General features: G+C 37.3%; 3 protein-coding genes and 1 long non-coding RNA gene across 4 annotated transcripts; 2 read left to right on the top strand and 2 right to left on the bottom strand.

The window, feature by feature from the left end:
- The first annotated feature begins 292 nt into the window (after window positions 1-292).
- On the top strand, window positions 293-1,192 carry LOC147486037 (uncharacterized). The gene is made up of 3 exons (XR_015200769.1): window positions 293-482; window positions 569-767; window positions 1,014-1,192. It is a non-coding gene; the product is annotated as an uncharacterized LOC147486037 (long non-coding RNA).
- Window positions 1,193-3,903: 2,711 nt separating this feature from the next.
- LOC147486036 (glycosyl hydrolase 5 family protein-like) lies at window positions 3,904-6,559 on the bottom strand. Its single transcript, XM_086573299.1, has 4 exons — window positions 6,091-6,559; window positions 5,380-5,627; window positions 4,692-5,212; window positions 3,904-4,571 (listed from the first exon to the last, which is right to left on the bottom strand). The coding sequence occupies exons 1-4, from the start codon at window positions 6,505-6,507 to the stop codon at window positions 4,123-4,125; spliced, it is 1,635 nt and encodes a 544-aa protein (XP_086429425.1). The 5' UTR covers window positions 6,508-6,559; the 3' UTR covers window positions 3,904-4,122.
- Window positions 6,560-8,307: 1,748 nt separating this feature from the next.
- LOC147486035 (protein TIC 20-I, chloroplastic-like) lies at window positions 8,308-10,558 on the bottom strand. The gene is made up of 4 exons (XM_086570449.1): window positions 10,468-10,558; window positions 10,115-10,182; window positions 9,795-9,989; window positions 8,308-9,314 (listed from the first exon to the last, which is right to left on the bottom strand). The coding sequence occupies exons 3-4, from the start codon at window positions 9,976-9,978 to the stop codon at window positions 8,671-8,673; spliced, it is 828 nt and encodes a 275-aa protein (XP_086426575.1). The 5' UTR covers window positions 9,979-9,989; window positions 10,115-10,182; window positions 10,468-10,558; the 3' UTR covers window positions 8,308-8,670.
- Window positions 10,559-10,730: 172 nt separating this feature from the next.
- On the top strand, window positions 10,731-13,338 carry LOC147486034 (protein NRT1/ PTR FAMILY 4.6-like). The gene is made up of 4 exons (XM_086570448.1): window positions 10,731-10,870; window positions 11,134-11,278; window positions 11,505-11,722; window positions 11,830-13,338. The coding sequence occupies exons 1-4, from the start codon at window positions 10,868-10,870 to the stop codon at window positions 13,228-13,230; spliced, it is 1,767 nt and encodes a 588-aa protein (XP_086426574.1). The 5' UTR covers window positions 10,731-10,867; the 3' UTR covers window positions 13,231-13,338.
- The last annotated feature ends 824 nt before the right edge of the window (window positions 13,339-14,162 follow it).

Here is a 14,162-nt window from a genome sequence, read left to right as displayed (position 1 = left end):
TCATATATATATATATATATATATATATATATATAGCAACGTCAGAACAGCTGCACCTACTCCTAGAAGCATGGAATGTTTTAGTAAAAAGCTATCAAGTTATATTAAGCTAGCAAATTCGTTATATATATATATATATATTAGTATATTACCAATGAAGCAGATTCATAAATGTGTAGAACCTTCTGCAAAGTGGCACCACTAGCCCTTTCAATAAATGTCAATCACTAAATGTAGAACCTTTTTTTTACACTCCCACCCAAATGTAGAATCTTTTAGTTTAGTAGTTTTTGTATTTTCAGGTATTTGTTTAGCTATTTTAAATGACCGTAGAGATTAAAATTTTTTTTCTCTTCTCTTCCTCCAATAACATTGATGATGTCTATAAGACAATGGATGAGATGAATGAGCCGACAGAGAATATGAAACAGATTCAAGAAGCATTGTCAACTCCAATCAATGCAGCTGCAGATTTTTATGAGGTTCATTCCTCCATTCTTTAGTATTTTATGCTTCATTCTGTATCATTTTGTCTGCAAAAGATTCTAAAAGTTATTGTCATTACAAGATGCGTTGGATTCGGATCTCGAGGAACTTGAAGGGGCCGAGTTTGAGGAACAACTTCTTCAGCCAGCAACAACTGCCCCTCCAACATTGGCGTACGTTTCAGTAGGAAAGCAACCAACTCGACCTTTTGCCTAGAAGCTAGAGAACAGCTGAGGAAGAGGAATTTGCTGCATTTCAGGCAGAGATGTCATCTTAAAGAGGTTTGTGTTTGTTCTCTTATACTTACAGTATGATCACATGGAAGACTTCGATATGAAAATGTTGTGATATGTTAAAAAGCATTTTATCTGTTGACGTTATTTCCCACTTAATCTTCTGATATGGTGAAAATATTTTGAAAATGCCTGCCAAAAAAAATATATATATTTTGAAAAAAGTTTTGAAATCATTACCCATATGTAGGTTTTTTCATGTTTTGATTTGGCCACATGTTTTTCTTCATGCAGTAAGCGACTTGATTTAAAGATATCGTGTAAAGATTGCATCAATTGTAAGTGTGACGAAGTCTGCTGGTTGCTCAATTAATTCAGTCACATGTCTCAGCGTGCATTTGTAAATTTCAGAAACTGATGACCTACCTGTTTAGGAGATTATGAATTGAATAAAACAAAACCTTGTTTCTAAAGAAGCGTAGCTGCTTAGCAATTTTGTTACAGAAACCATATAGCGTACACGCTAATAACATTGTTCTAGAATGCTAGTATAATCCCAAGATAGAAAAGATACAAATCCAGAATTAAGTATAAACTACAATTTGTCTATTAGCACAATTATAATGACTAGTATCAAATTCACAATCATTCAGATAAAGTTTTAGTCAAAAAATTATCCTGCACATTAACATGTTGTGTGACTGACGATAAATATATGAAATAAAATTATATGACACGTTTAGCCTTGTAGAAGACTGGCAAATCAAAGCTTGATTAGACGGACAGAAAGGATAGAAGAATCAGTTTTCTTAGTCATCTTCCTTTTTCATGGATTTTGAAGTTGGCGCAATATAGTTGCAGAAGCTTGCTACGTGTCATAATGTGTTTCAAAGATACCATAAATTTACTGAAAAGGTCGGAGGGACGGGAGAGATTCTGATATTGTGAGTGGGTTTTCATGAAAATGGAACAGGATTTGCATTCTTATTCTATGGCCATGCACTCGGCTACATTATTTGTCTCTATTCCCAGCCCACCTATATATGCTCCTAGTATAACACCATGGTTGTCTCTGAACAGTGATCCCCAACCTGCATCGCCTGGATTTCCCCATGAAAATCCATTTGTGTTTATCTTAATGACATCAAGTGGAGGTGGCAACCAGTAGCATTCAGTCATCTTTGGGGTTCTCCTATATTTCATCTGCAATCTCATTTTGTCCATAAATCTTTTAGGCATATTATAGGCTCTGTATATGGCTTTCCTAATCTGTATGCAGTAGAAAGGATATATATAGCTGGACTGCCCCTTGTCATATAGGACTTTATTCCTATTTTTCCAGATTGCCACAGTTTTCATACAACGTGTAAGGGAAAGGAGAATACAAAATGAGAAAAAAGAGTAAGGGTTATATAGTCCCCTTAAATAAACTACAAAAAATGAGGAAATCAATTACAAAACAATGAGACTAAAGGCAACTAGTCTTTCTATCCATCTGTTTATCTTTGTTCCGAATCTTGCTAGTGAATGATATACGCTATAATCTTTGTTCTCTTATAGTCATCTTGCTATCGTAACCCCTGCAACCAGAAGACTATAAGCAACATGAGAGAAGTCCTTCTAACAATGTTCCAACCATAGACATAAAACATTCATTCGGACCATTCGTAAACAAAATTTGTGCCGAATGCAATAAGATTGTTTCTCCAGAGTCGATGCCCTTGATCAAACATCGAGGTGTAGGAACTTCTTTGATTGTATATCTTAATGGATATTAGTTGGCATCATATTAAAACATCGAGTGGAAATTCTACTGACAGCAGCTAGCACAAATAGGCCATTTAGGTGCTAGGTGAGCATTAAGAAGCACATCCATAAAAAGAAGCACAACAATGTTAAGGTGTAAGGGACTAAGTTGAAAATTCTATATACTTTTCTCTAAGGGACTAGATTGAAAATTCAGCGAAACAAAAAAGACTAAGTTGAAACAGAATTGCAAAATTCAAACCAGTTTTCATATAAGGTGTAAGGGAAGGGAGAGTACAAAATAAGCGAAAAGAGTAAGGGTCCCCTTAAACAAACTACAAAGAATAAGCAAATCAATTACAAAACAATGAGACTAATGGCAACAAATCTTTCTGTCCATCTGTTTATCTTTGATAAGAATCTTGCTAGTGAATGATATAGGTGAGCAACAAAGCTGCGAACATCAGTACATACGCTATCCCTTGATCAATTGCAACCCCTGCAACCAGAAGATTATAAGCAACATGGGAGAAGTCCTTTTAACAATGTTCCAACAATAGACATAAACATTCAATCAGTCCCTTTTGTAAACAAAATTTGTGCGGAATGCAATAAGCCAGAGTCAAACCCTTTATCAGTTGAGGTGTAGGAATTTCTTTGATAGGCATATCTTTATGGAAATTAGTTGGCATCATATCACAACATGAGTGGAAATTCTACTGACGTGCAGGAGCTAGTACAAATAGGCATTTAGGTGAAGTGACTAGGTGAGCATTAAGAAGTACGACAATTTAGTTACCAAAAAAAGAAGCACAACAATGTAGTAGGACTTTGAGAACCGTTTTTGTTAACTAAGTGTGTAAGTGCATTGCCTCGTAGGCAGGTGACAATCGTGATCAATTTTAATATACATTGTAGATTGTAATCTATAATCAAAATGAGAAAGTTTTAATGGAAGGACATGGTATTGTTCTTGGATGTTTAAAGAAGATTTTCTTGTAAAATGATATACACAACTCACAAAAAAAAAACGAAATAAGCAAGTTCAGTTCAGGCACGGAGCAACTGCAGGTTCAGGGCTTTGAGCAATAGCAGTTGAGAAAACCAGAGCCAACAAAAGCCCATAAAGCCATGACTGGAAATGAAATTGGAAGAATATGTGAAAGCTCCCGTGTACGGTAGCAGCATGTTCTTAGTTGTTATTGTGACGGCCTAGTTGTTAATGATTAATCTCACATGCATCTATGATTGGCAGATTCTTTATTCTATGAACAATTCAAATTTCAAAACGGATAGATATGTTCTCATTTCTTTTCCTTAATTACTTTCTAGCCATTTGTATAACGTTCTTATGACTGTTTTCATCAAGTTGTAACGTACAAATGGTAAGGGTCCTAAACACCCCATCTTGATGTTTATCAAAACCTGTTCAGGTAAATGCATGGAATGAAACTAAGCTGATTCAGGTTCCTTAAGAATGTTACATAAGCAAAACCTGTTCGTTGAGTCGGTTAAAATTTCTAAAAAAACAATACATATGCCCTCAAACTGCATTAGACATGGATCATTTCCTTTTTCTTTTTTTTATTGGCAATGCATGGATAATTTCATCCCACATGGATCATTTCCTTTTTTTTTTTTATTAGCAATACATGGATCATTTCATCCCCGTTCTTATTACAGTCGCTCTTATTACAGTCGCTCTTGTTGTAGCTGTAACGATTTTAAACCATTGACTGGTAGGGTCACACTTATGATGTTTTGTGAGACACCTGCATTTGTTAGTGACAACACTTCTATCATTATCCACATCCAAGCACACGGTCTCACCGCTAGGGAGCTTTGATGATAGGTGCAATCTTGATTTCGATATTTTTGTCCATTTTGTGGAATCACTGTAATCAACTCCGGTATCAGCTGGTTCTCCCCGTCCAACAGCTTCTAAATAGAAATCGGTTCCTTCCACCTTTATAGTCTTTTCAGTATTATTGTATGACCAAGGCGCAATATCTTGACATGGACTAAGTCCAACTACTTCACTGACGCAAAGACCACTTGCTGGATGGAATATTATGTCATAATGTTTCTTACCAGAAACACCAGGACCTGCGTTTTACAACAAAAGATATAAACATGCTGAAAATGAGGTATTGTTACATACACCGGATCTAGCATGCTATAAATTTAAGAACAATGTACCTTGAAATAAATTTGAGAACAATGTACCTTGAAATGGAGGTTGGACAGTCTGAACTCGCTGCAAAAAACTTGAATTCCTTATGCTACCCCAGTCTCGGCTCAAAACTCCATACATCTCTTCCATTCCTTGTTTCCCTTCTCTCAAGTAGTAATCCCCTTGTAAAGTCCACAAAGCCCAATCCATGTCTAGATCAGCTATAACACCTAATATGCAGCTGAAGTACCTATTGTCATTCACATTGCCACCTCTCTGATCTTGCCCAAATTCGCTGAGGAAAACTGGATAGCCTTGTTCTAGTAAAAAACCAAAATTATTCATCATATTCTTCATGAACTTCCCACAAAAGTCATTAGCATTATGCTTCGCCCAATTTTCTTGATCTGTGAATCCATACCAATGCCCCTCGAAGACTAGCTTTCTTGTAAATGATAATTTCACCTGTTTGTTTCTTAAGAAAGTGAGGTTTTTATCAAATTCTAATCCAGACAGTATAACAAGGACGTCTGGGTTTGCTGCATGTACTGCTTCGGCTCCTTGTTGCATGTACCTAATGTTACAATAATAAGTAATTAGTTGTGAAGAGTCGTAATCTATAAATTTAGTGATGTTTATAAAGTTAGTTCTAGAATGATGCATACAAATTCGTTAGTTTGCAACCCTTAACATGCTGTTGCGGATGCATAATTAAATGAGCTATATAGTTCAGATGTTTACTTGTACCAAAGGCCCACGTTCACATTTTTTCCTCTTAGCTCATTTCTAAGGCTCATCCCTACCACATTTCGGGTGCCTTTGAACATTGTAGCCATCCGACTTAGTCCTTGAATCCAAAGTTTTGGGTCGAAGTCTTTATCGCCAAAATACCCATTGCCATCTTTTAAGCTGCAACACCAACCTGGAGTAGTGATGTGATTGTCCAGTATCACCATGACGTTGTTGTTTCCAAGGCTTGAAACGACATTCTGGATATACACAAGCATTTTACAAAGAAAAACAGAATTTTTGTCAGAGCCAGATTCTTGTAGGTTGATGCATTTTTCACTATAGATATATGTTTTTGTTTTGGTGGTAATTATTATTGTTATTATTACTATAAATAGAATAGAACTGCATATTTCGTTGTGAGCCTTACTTGTGCTAATCACTTTGAAGCTGCTAATTACTTCAAACCTGAGATTACGACTTCAACATGTTTCCTACTTCTTTTTACACGTCTACTTGGTTTCCCACCAAGTGTTTTTGGACAGAATCAATGAATCATAAGAAGCACTAAAGTGTTAAAAAATGCTGAAAGATTGTAAAAACACATGGAGGAAAAGGAGTTCGTTACAGTCCATATAATTTTGTTAAACATGTTAAGAAATGGTACCACGTCGTTGCCATTGTGTTTATCAGTTTATCCTTCAATTTAAAATGATAGTTTACCTTAAAAGCTTGGGGGAGGGTCATACTGAGGAATTTTCCGTTGTTGGCTCGAATCCCAACAAGAGATTTATGGAGGCCTAGACTCTTGAATGAGTTTTCAACAGTCATCGAACTTATTGTTTGGTTATTAACCAGAGCCAAAGGCCATGTAAGTCGAACGCAGTTGAACCCCATTGATCTTATTTTATTTGAAATCACGTCTACTGGCTGCCAGCTCAACCCCTCAGCAAGAACAGGTTGAAGGTGAGAAGGCCAATTCACACATGCTAGCTTAACTCTCTTTCCATCCTTGTTTACTATCCATCTTGATTTGGTGAATAAAGGGTGAGCCAACGCTTCTTGTTGTTGTAGTGCATCAGCACTAAGACATATAATAAGAACCCAAGGTAAAATGTTTAAGGAGAAGTTGTTCTTCATGGTGAAGGGTGGTGTGAGTTCCTGTAGCTAAAGCTATATCTTTGTAAAATGTAAAAAGACTGCCGAGAATTGCAGTTTATTTATAACTAATACCTAAAGAATAGGGATGACTATAGAACAACTTTTTTCCTAACTTGTAGCTAAACTACTGATTGAGTCTATCTCCTAACCAAGAGTCCGAATTTGTCCACCAGGCTAGTCCTAAACAAGAATCCGAATAGTTTTGCTACCAGCCTAGTGGGCCACGTGTAAGCAAAAGTTACTAATAAAACTTTTTATGTTTTTCATTTTTCTAAAAGATATATATGAAAATAATTAAAACAAAGATGTGCCAATATTTTCGTCCAAAAAGATGCACTCTCTTTTCGCCCATAAAACTTATCTCATTCTTCATCTCCTCCAGATAATATCAAGAAACAAGGAAGATGATATCATTATCTTTAGTACACCAGATAATTGAATTAGCCGTTACTATTAATCTTTTTTTTATTGGCATTACTATTAATCTTTCGCTTCCAAGCCAAGCCAAGCCATGTTTAACTTTCTAGCTTCAGCCATTAATTCCTATATTTCTTCGCCTTTTAAAGCATGACACACAGTTGAGTAGTTGAGAGAGTTTGAAACTAACTGTCCTTTCTTCCTTTCACATGATCTCAGGCAAGTGTTGAAAACAAAAAAATGTGTTAACTGAAGGTACTTCAATATATGTTGTAAACTTTTAAAAAGTATGATTTCCCAATACATGCATATTCCCGCCCTCTGTGTTTCTAACTACCTATCTTTCCTTATTGTAAACTCAAAAATTGGAACCTTATATATATATACATGCGAGTAAGAGTAAGCCATGAGTGGAGAGGCCGCCATAATCAATTGTAAACCAACCAAAGATTCTTTAGCCAAAAAAAAAAAAAAAAAAAAGCAAACAAAGATTAAAACGTAAGTACTTCACAGTAACAAAGAGATAAATATGAAGACCATTATCCTGTGTAGTACACATTATCCTGTGTAATACACATTATCCTGGTCAAAAAAATTATTGTAGAGTTTGTTTATGGATTTGCCAACATGTGGTACCTATATTTCTCCTTAAGTGGGAAGTTAAACCAGCAATTTTGTTTTTGATCAGATTAAACCAGCAAATTCATATGGTCTTAGGTTTGCGTTATTCCTCACCATTAACAAGGAATTCTGTAAAGCCATACATTAACAGCACCTCATCCTTGGTTCCTTACCACAACGTACTAAAGTAAGATAATGAACCACCAATCAGATACCATAGTACTAATGTAAAGAATAAGGAAACGCAACATTCACATTTATATCAAGTAGTTCAAAATTTCTAGCGGAGTGGTGGAACTAGACTCATTGGGCGAGTAGTAGTCGGATGGTGGAAGTGTGGAACTAGACTCATTGGCAAGTGGTGGTTGGATTGTTCTGTCTTCATTCAGCATCTATTTGCTACTCTGCTTATTTGTAAATGTGTGAAGAGATTGGTTGGTGTACTACCCTGGGTGGGTTTAGTCCCACAGGCCAATAGGAAGCCAGTTACTATTCCTAGACCAAGTAACTAAAGTCTATTTAAAATCAGAAGGGCTTTTAGCGGCCATTACCATTTACATGTTACCTTGTCAAATTTTTATTGAAAAGATAAAGGAATAATTTAATGACCATTTTCAGGATCAGTCACCAGTGCATAAACTCTCTAGTACTGCCTGTAGAAAATATGAGTGCTTTAAGGAACAAACATGCAGACTAACTAACTAACATAGGCATATTAGTCTTCATCAAGAAAGAAAAAAAAACAAGCAAACTGGAATATTACTCAAAATTCTACTCCTAACAACAATGCATTTCCTTTCATCATTGATCCTGATGCAAGTAAGATAAGCATGTCACAATCACACGCTAAATACACGTTTTTCAGATCCCTACACCAAAGTATTACACATAAGTAGCTTACAGTGCACCATGTACGGGGATTGGGGCTCAATCGGATACAAATGCATCTAAAGGCAGGCCATTCCTTAGCAAATAGCAACCAAGTCTTTCTTTCATCTTCCAATTATAGCTCAAAATGTGTCACGAACTCCAAAAACGAAAAAGTAGAATAAAACATTAAGTACATGAAAGTAAATGTCTTGATCTTCCACATCTGGTTGCTAATTAATCATATGGAATTTGAATATATGCAGCATCACACACAAATGGAACGTCAGCATACATGCCACCAAGGGCACAACGTATGCATTCCAACACTGTGAACAGGTATCCAAATGATATGGCCGTCCAGAAATGCATCCCAAGCTTTCCCCAATACACTGCCAGTGGCATCCATCGGCTTATTGTCCCAATCACCTGCAGGGCAATCTCCAGGAGCATCCCCATAACCACATGAAACCGAAAGAAATGGGGCCATTCTTTCTTCCTCACCACTCCAAGATAAGCCGCAAAGAAATATGCCATTAGGAACCAACTTGGAAGCCTTCCAATGGCTTCAAGGAAGGGATAAGTAAGGAATTCAAGGTCTTCTAAGAACGGGTGGAGATGGTATGCTGTCTCTGCATACATCCATGTCTCGTGAAGCGGCATGAGATAGGGAAGGCAGGCTAACATTCTCCAATACCACCTTGGCTTTTTTGTCATAGGAGGGTAGCGGTAACTGGTAGGGACATCCTTGGATGCTCTGGGAGGAGAAGATATGGCCTTCCTGCTATGCCGGTAAGGTAACAGCGGTATTGTGTGGGACAGGCTGCCATGTTCGCCACCTAGAAGTGATGTTGATGCAATTGAAAGGTCCAACCGTCGCCCTGAAATCAACAAAACTAACTCCTTAGCATTTCTCTCACAATTCAGATGAAAATGGATCTTAAAGGTCGTTTCAGAAGTAAATTGGTGTGTCAGATAATGGGTTTCATTCAGTTCAATTGCAAAACATAACCTTTTCCCATTAAGTAGAACTTCATTCGTAGGAGCACATAAAAAGAATTTGGACAGTGAGAATTCCTCAGTCTTGGGCATATAATTATAGAAGTGCTTCATCCCATGCATCTTAACTTATATAATTCAATTTTATTACTTTTATGTCTAACAATTATAGAATTTCAGTCTTGTGGGATTCCATGAAGTGTCCAAGCTTTTGATACCTAAAACCTTAAATCCATCCAACAAAGTGTGTTCAAATCTTTCTAAAGATGAGTACATAAATTCCATCAAGTCATAAGTTATTGATCTATCTGAAGGATTTTGTGACAACGAAAGCAGCCAAATGGGTATAAATATTAAAATACCTGTAGACGGAAAGAGTGTCTGTCCATGATAAGCACGCCATGAACTCCTGCTGCTCTCACAGATAGGCTTCATAGGCAAATAGGAGAATCGTGTCAAAGTCAACTTTTGTGCTACAGGACTACAGAACATGGGTTTCATCATAACCACACTCCCGGAGATCATGACACCTCCACCAAAAGTCATGGCCCAAATACCTGCACGAAACCACGAGAAAAGAATTTAACTTTTTTGGGTAATTCAGAATTTGATATTTTAGAATTATACAAAATAACAACAAATTGAAATGGAGACATAATTTGTTAGTATTCTATCTACTCACACAATCCCTGATACTTCCGACTTTAGATTAAAGCATGCTTTGATCTGGATCACAAATTGTTGCACTACCTGCATGAATGCCCAGTTACAGATAAGTGGGCAGTGGGCACCAAAGAAAAATACATAAAAAGTGATAGAGAATGAGGAAGCTGAATGTATAACAACAACATACAACGGTGGAAAAATAATAGAATTCAGTCTCTATTTCCCATATAACTTGTGCAGTGTATCTACTGAGAACTACAAATACTATACTACAGAACAACAACCCAAGTTGGAAGAACTCCTCAGAAGTGAAAAGTTGTTTACCATGCAGACACCAACTAGAAATAAAGAAGAGGGAAAAGGACGTACCTGTTTTTGAGGTTTTGAGAGGGCTGAAAGAGTGAAGACTGAACAACTGAAGAAGAAAGAAGAAGATAAAATCTTGTGTTTTTGACAAATTTTGGTCAACGTTGACGCTTCTTTCTAATTTTGACTGCCAAAAAGTCAAAATCGGTAAATCAGTGACTTATTAGAGCGATATTCCGACACGACAACTGGTAGCATCTAAAAGAGATTCCCGATGAGACAATGTATGGTATCTTACTATAGTTGAGCATTGATTTCATACAACATCTTGTCTATACATTTGACATGTGCTTATACAAATAACCTGCTCTTGTCCATCCTTTTGCTAAATGATACTTTCTCCTCTGCTTGTTCTTTACGTTTAATCTATGTTTTACTTCATTAATACATCAGGCTACAGTAAATGGTATGTGTCCCATATCTTTCATTAATTAATTCCTTAAGTTAAGTAGGTGCACCAGGGCTTCAGAACTCAGAAGCATCCACCCATCTGAATTACTAGTTAGTTAATCTGAATTTGAACATAAAAGTGCAGTAGGCTAGATCATAAGGCTAAGTTATGACTGATGATGACCATCTTGTTTTACATTTTTTTCGCCTAATAATGCTTCAGAGACTAGCTAATACATATATTGGCATTGGTTATTATGTCGTTACGGAAATCACCAGGAGCAAAACAGCAGTTTACAGACCTCAAAAGGAGCTGATGAAGCCGGGACTGTATCCTACACTGTCGATGGCTTTGTAGATTACAAGGGTGACCCAGCTAACAAGCTCAAGCATGGAGGGATTAGAGCATCAATACACATATTTGGTAATTCCTAAATACGCCCAGGCGCTGCTGCCTTACTGATGAATTGTGACATTGAATCCAGCATTTTTCATCATACATTAAACTGAATCATATGTGAATTATATGAAACGTTGTTCCTAAAACTGGGCATGATAGAAGTCCATAGTGTTTGAGCAGTCTTAGCTATTTTGTTTGTCTTAGTCTTGCCTTACTGATGCATTTTAATGTCATTTTAAATCACTTGCAGCGATGACTATTCTAGAGAACATGGCAAATCTAGGGACATCAGTGAACTTGATGACTTATTTCTACTACCACATGCACTATGACCTCTCCCAGTCGGCTAACATGGTCAGCAATTTCATGGCTACTACTTTCTTATTGTCCCTTGTAGGAGCTTTCATCTCTGATGCTTACATCTCTAAGTTACATATACTGCTAGTATTTGGTTCCGTAGAGTTCATTGTAAGCCTCTCTCTCCGACTCTCCCTCTTGTAATCTTGTTATTTATCTGTCCGTCCACATGCAAGTACATAAAACACTAACAACTGTTGTCCTCTTTCGATTATCAGGGATTCATGCTACTTACAATACAAGCACAAACTAAGTCGCTTCATCTTCCTCCCTGCGACATGTTTGAACCCAATGTGATTTGTGATCATGTTAGTGGTCGAAAGAGTGTCATCTTATTCTCTGGCCTTTACCTAATTGCATTGGGTTCAGGTGGACTTAAGGCTATTCTCCCCACATTAGGAGCAGACCAATTCGATGAACATGATCCTAAAGAGCAACGCCTTGTTTCATCTTTCTTTAACTTTTTCCTGTTTAGCCTTTGCTTCGGCGCGTGCATTGGTGTTGTATTTCTTGTGTGGCTGCAAAACAATGAGGGATGGGACATTGCGCTTTCTATATGCTCATCTTCCATCTTAATTGGACTGTTTTTAGTAGCCTTGGGATACAATAAATTCCGCAACAGAATCCCTGTAGGAAGTCCTGCAACCAAGATCTGGAATGTCCTTGCTGCAGCTTATAGGAACCGGAACCTTGATATCCCAAGCGATATTAAGGACTTGTATGAAGAGGAAGTTCACCAAAACAACAAACATAAGCTCGAGGATCTTGAAAGACTACCTCACACAACACAATTTAAATTCTTGGACAGGGCTGCAATTTTAGCTAGTGTCACAAAGGGAAGCAAGCTTTGTACTGTTACAAGCGTCGAAGAAGTGAAGATCCTGATAAGAATGTTACCCATCTTTGCAAGTACCATTGTGATGAATACATGTCTTGCTCAATTACAGACATTCTCAATCCAACAAGGAGTGACAATGAACAAGAAGCTTGGCAGCTTGGAGATTCCCTCGGCATCTGTTCCTATCATACCTATGGCCTTCATTGTCATTCTCACTCCACTCTATGACAGAGTTTTCGTTCCTTTTGCTAGGAGATACACAGGGCTTGAAACTGGGATTAGTCATCTACGACGAGTTGGTATTGGATTGGTCCTGTCCATCTTCTCCATGCTTACAGCTGCTATAGTGGAAATTAGGCGTAAAAACATTGCCAAGGAACATAATCTTGTTTATGCAAACCCGATTTTGAATCCTCTACCAATGAGTGTATTCATTCTAGGCTTCCAATACTTCATATTTGGTATTGCTGACCTTTTCACATTTGTCGGATTGCTAGAATTCTTCTTCAGCCAAGCTCCTAAAGGATTTCGACCCTTGGGTACTGCTTTCGCTTGGTGCTCAATGTCGATGGGGTATTTTCTAAGTTCTGTTCTAGTTCGCGTGATAAACGAAATTACCAAGAATCTGACGAGCGGAGGATGGTTAAAAGGAAATAATATCAACTTGAATCACCTTGATCTTTTCTACTGGGCATTGGCTGTTCTTAGCTTCCTCAACTTCTTCAACTACTTGTACTGGGCCAATTGGTACACATACAAACGAGTGGAATCAAACCACTAACAAATGTTCATTTTATAATTCTTATAGTTTGTATTTTGTAAAGATAATATATTTATATACTGCGCATGCCATGCATACAAATAGCTACACAAAATGATTTAACAATAATGTTTTGCTTTCATTTTCTCCTAGAGACTAGAGTATGCTAAAACAGTCCAATTAGATATTTCCTATACCTTCTCATTATCCAATATAAACTAAACACCACCCGAGTAAGCAGATGGTACGCTACTACCTTACTAATGGTGATTCCAGTGGTAAGTAGAAGTACCAGTGCAAGTGCAACCAATTTTGGATTGAGAAACAATATGGAAGAGTTGTTTGGTGCGGGTTTCAGTGATGTCATGTTGTCATCAACTCATCGTAGTTCCTTGAAACGAAATTCATCTAATCTTCCAAATCACAAAACAAGAAAAAGTCGACCACGCAGCTCCAATAGCAAACCATGCATGGTAAAGGCCACATCATTCAGGAAAACTTTTCAGGGAACTTGGCTTTGTGTTGAGTCTCCCAGAAAGGCATCTTGCCACCATACTTTTTGACTATGCTGGATGCCTTCACTACTAAATCCATATCTATGTCACGGAGCTCCATTTCTCCATTGGCTTGAAATTGCATTTCATTGTGATTAGCACTATCGATGAACTTTCTACACCGGAAAGCACCTCATTCCTCAGATATCTTGGATTCGACTCGAGCTTGGAGACGGGGAATTTGATGGCATATTAAATACCATAACATGCCCCTGAAGCCGTGATTTGTTCACAATCTGGACACAAGAAAGTGATGAATTTGGAATTATGACAGGTGACTTCCCAGGATTTTGTAATTCAGTAGTAGTCTCTCCCTTCGAAAAGGGTTTCAATGACTGCATGGACAATCCACTAAATACATCCTCAACAAAAGCAATATCAACTCCTAATAATAGCAAA

The sequence above is a fragment of the Coptis chinensis genome, chromosome 7 (assembly GCF_015680905.1).
Source record: "Coptis chinensis isolate HL-2020 chromosome 7, ASM1568090v1, whole genome shotgun sequence".
In the NCBI taxonomy this organism is placed as follows: Eukaryota; Viridiplantae; Streptophyta; class Magnoliopsida; order Ranunculales; family Ranunculaceae; genus Coptis; species Coptis chinensis.
This window is presented reverse-complemented; position numbering and strand designations above follow the sequence as displayed.